Source organism: Phanerochaete carnosa, assembly GCF_000300595.1.
Source record: "Phanerochaete carnosa HHB-10118-sp unplaced genomic scaffold PHACAscaffold_12, whole genome shotgun sequence".
Lineage (NCBI taxonomy): Eukaryota > Fungi > Basidiomycota > Agaricomycetes > Polyporales > Phanerochaetaceae > Phanerochaete > Phanerochaete carnosa.
In genome coordinates, this window is record NW_006767639.1 from 1,454,139 (window position 1) to 1,457,675 (window position 3,537).

At 50.8% G+C, this 3,537-nt stretch overlaps 2 protein-coding genes across 2 annotated transcripts; one reads left to right on the forward strand and one right to left on the reverse strand.

Annotated features, from left to right (window-relative positions):
* Positions 1-491: 491 nt before the first annotated feature.
* On the forward strand, positions 492-902 carry PHACADRAFT_201153 (uncharacterized protein; the record flags this gene model as incomplete). Its single annotated transcript, XM_007401434.1, has 3 exons — positions 492-546; positions 602-687; positions 798-902. 3 exons carry the CDS (start codon positions 492-494, stop codon positions 900-902), a joined length of 246 nt encoding a protein of 81 aa, XP_007401496.1.
* Positions 903-1,608: 706 nt separating this feature from the next.
* Positions 1,609-2,332, reverse strand: PHACADRAFT_201154 (uncharacterized protein; the record flags this gene model as incomplete). Its single annotated transcript, XM_007401435.1, has 4 exons — positions 1,609-1,857; positions 2,007-2,061; positions 2,118-2,133; positions 2,194-2,332. 4 exons carry the CDS (start codon positions 2,330-2,332, stop codon positions 1,609-1,611), a joined length of 459 nt encoding a protein of 152 aa, XP_007401497.1.
* Positions 2,333-3,537: the final 1,205 nt, after the last annotated feature.

Genomic DNA, 3,537 nt, shown 5'->3' on the forward strand with positions numbered 1-3,537 from the left:
GTGCACGTGATATGAAGGCGCCCCGGGAGACCGCTTTGGGGTCTGGGCTCACTCTCATAGGCCTCCTATGCCCATCGGATTCTGCGAGTCAGTGCGTCCTCGGCTGGGACCGTACACTCACCTGCTGCACGACATCTTTGTAAATGGTGGCCTCCTTTTATATTCTATGTTAGATAAGGTCTGACTCCGCTGAAAGTTTTCACCGAGGCAAGCGGTAAATTACTGACTCGCTTGTTCGTTCTCGGAACGACAGACGACTACCCGACCAATCAATCATAGACATTCACAGGCGATAGCGACTTCGCAGACTCTCCGCAGATGGTCTCGGCTTTTTGGGCTGACGGCGTCGGGCAAGCGTGAGTGAGTGACTCGCTCGTCTCTCGGAGGTGTCTGGACATGGTGGAAGAGCATTGCCTAAGGGCACAGGCCCAAGTCGCGTATAAGAACTGCCCAAAAAGTTTTTAATGTCACCAGCGTTTTGCGACACAATCATGACTACTCCCACCCCTTCGCCGCGTGACCCATGCGTGTGGGGCGAGGACGTGCGTGCGTTCTGTCTATGCTTCCGTGGACGTGTGCTAATGCTGTTCGTCCCAAGCAGAGAAGCTCCGGACCGAGCGCATGCTCGACGGCAGAGGCGCTCCCGGTACGCGCGCTCCTGTTGTAGACTGCCCCAGCCGCACGCTCGTACGTTATCACGCCAGCCCAACGCGTGGCATTCGGATTCAGCATCTGTGCCTGCATCGTACACACCACCTGCCATACACTTCTATGCGCTTCGCTGACACGCCGCACAGTGCCTGTCATTCGCGTGGCAGGAAGCCCAAGTCACGCTTATCTACCTGATACAGTGCTTCACATTCTCTATGCACGATCCGTGCCCGCCTGAGGCGTTGGCGTAACACCTGGGCGGGTGCCGGTGCAGCGAGAATCGGGAGCTCAGTACCTTCTGTAGACAAAACAGTTTCAGACATCTCTGACTTCGCGATGGCAATTCTAATCGACTGGGAGTACTATCTCTGAGTCCCTTTTGGTTCTACTTTTGACAATTTCGAATGTTGCTTTTTATATATCCACGTTTGGTGCCATCAAATCCACGTGCTTCAGTGCAACATACCTCTGGCTATCTTCCCGTGTGTTCACTGAGATTCAATGTGGACCATCCCAGCGTACCGAGCACCCATATGCCCTCGGGGTCCTGCGAGTATGGCCAGGCCCGGACGGCATGCGCGGAATACGTCGCTTATCATAATTGAGAATGCTAAACGATGCTGTGAGCGATATCTCAGAGCGCTAGACGTCCTACAGCTGATTATGTTGACAGTACCAGCGAGATGCGCCCGAACGCATGGTGTGGATTTTGCGTGAAAATATCCCAGTGGATTCAGAGTTTGTCAGAGGCTGCCTTTTGGGATTGCCACTGTGTAGCGTTGTATTATTGCTCCGAAATGCATGTATTCATGTGCTACTGTTCCTGATGGCATATCACTGAATTGGGGTCATTAAATACAATAAGCTTCTAGTATCTTGCTCGCACAAGCTACAAACGTCAGTATCCGCTTAAAAACAGGGCATACTGCGGAATCTGGTACAGTCTTCAATGCCGGATCACGCCTCAGCGCTGGCCTCATGACGTCCTTCCTCTCTCACTTCTGTCACATCATTCCCGTCATCACAGGGTTCGTCGCTCCTGCCAACCTGCAGCGTTCCCCCCATATTTCCCAACCGATCTGTTGGCCTTGTGAACTGCAGTGACGACTGTCGTTGCCGCTGGTCGCTCATGTGCATAGAGTAGTCCGACACTGTCGAGCCGGCCGTCCGGAGGTTGATGATGAAGCGGTTGATGAGGATCGGGGGCTGCGTGGGTAGTCCGAGTCCGTGAGTACAAACAGTGCGAACGGAACGTAGAGCACGCGCCAGGTTTGTTATCAGCCCGCTTAATATTGTTCTCGAGTCCTTAAGCTCGACGTCAGCTACCTGCTCAGGTACTCACGTCGCGGACGCACCGGATCGGGGATGTTGTATGTGAGAAGCTGGCTTATATTGAGAGCCAGTAGAGCTCTGTGTCCATTGTTGCCTGTGAGAAATTACTTCTAATGCGGCTGTCTCATACTCACATAAAATAGGTAGTTCCTACACGAGTAGCTGGGCTTCAGTAACGGGAATTTTGAAGATGCGTACAAGACCACTGACCATCGCGCAGCAAACACGTCGTCAGCGACGCCTTCATCTTGAGGCGGCGGGCATTCCTCCAGTGTCTGAATGTCTTAATCCACGTTAGGACGAGCACGATAGCGTCAGCGAGGATGAGGGAGCTGCGTGTGGTATACATGACTGTGAGCAAGTAGTATCAGTTCTTGCAATATGTTAGCAGTCTCTGACCGTGGAACATACATCTATATTGCAAGATTATTATTCCGAAAGTGTATCACAAGATATGTGCACCCACATGCCATTTACTTGTGCAGAGATTTTAGGCTGCTCGATGCATGCTGCTCCAATGGTCAGGTCCAACTCAAACTCATACTCCATCATTACCGCATTGTACTGCATGGAAGCGTAAACTAGAGCATATGCAAGGTTCAATCATAAGTTAAACACACTATATTTGTCGCAAATGGCACCATGCTCAACGCGAACGTGATCAGCAACCAGACATAACTCTTATCCCAGACTGCGAAGACACGCAAGGCGGAAAAGACTGGCACATGGAATTCAGTGAATGTATTTTGATTTTGACAGACTGCGTGATGCGTACGTGCGACTTGGAGAAATTGAATGAGGATTAATGCCCAGCCCAGAGTAGTGGTTGAGAGTCCGGTCCTAAGGACCGGTCGGGACCGGGACTTGGACTGAGACTGGACTGATCAGGACTGGGTATGGTCCAGTCCTACGTCAGTCCAGTCTTGGTCACAGTCCTTGGTCCTAGATGGTGCTGGGTGCTTTTAGGACTGGTCATGACCGGTCAGGACCAGTCACAGACCAATATAAAGTAACAAAAATGCAGCACCCAGAAAGCAGCTTGGCTACTGGTACATGTATATCTTAGTAATTTCTGAACTGCAACCATGCCCTTGTAGGCTTGTCCAAGTACACAGCCAGCTTAAGCACAGATTAATACATTTTTTAAAACCTCTTTTTATGATTTATTCAAGTTTGGATGCGGTTACTGCACATAATCAGCTAAAGCCATGACCATGGGAAGATGGAGCCTGAGCGTAGAGATAACAAGGCTCTCAAGGATATGGAGGTTTTATACAGAAATGCTGAGAATGATGAAAGTGGTGCATGATACCCTTCTTCTCTATTTAGAATCCAGCCGCGTAAGCAGAGCATTGTTTTCTTTGCTGAATATAGTAATGTGCAGCCTTAGCTCAAAGCTTGCAAGCCCAGCCCAAAAAAGCCTGACCTGAGCCTGGCCTGGCAGTGTGCTCAAGGCCAGGCTTGAGTCAGTGGGCAGTCTCTGCTAGTGTGAACTTATCCTAAGCTGGCAACTTGGCCGGGCTCAGACTCAGGCTCAGGCTTGGGGGTCAGGAA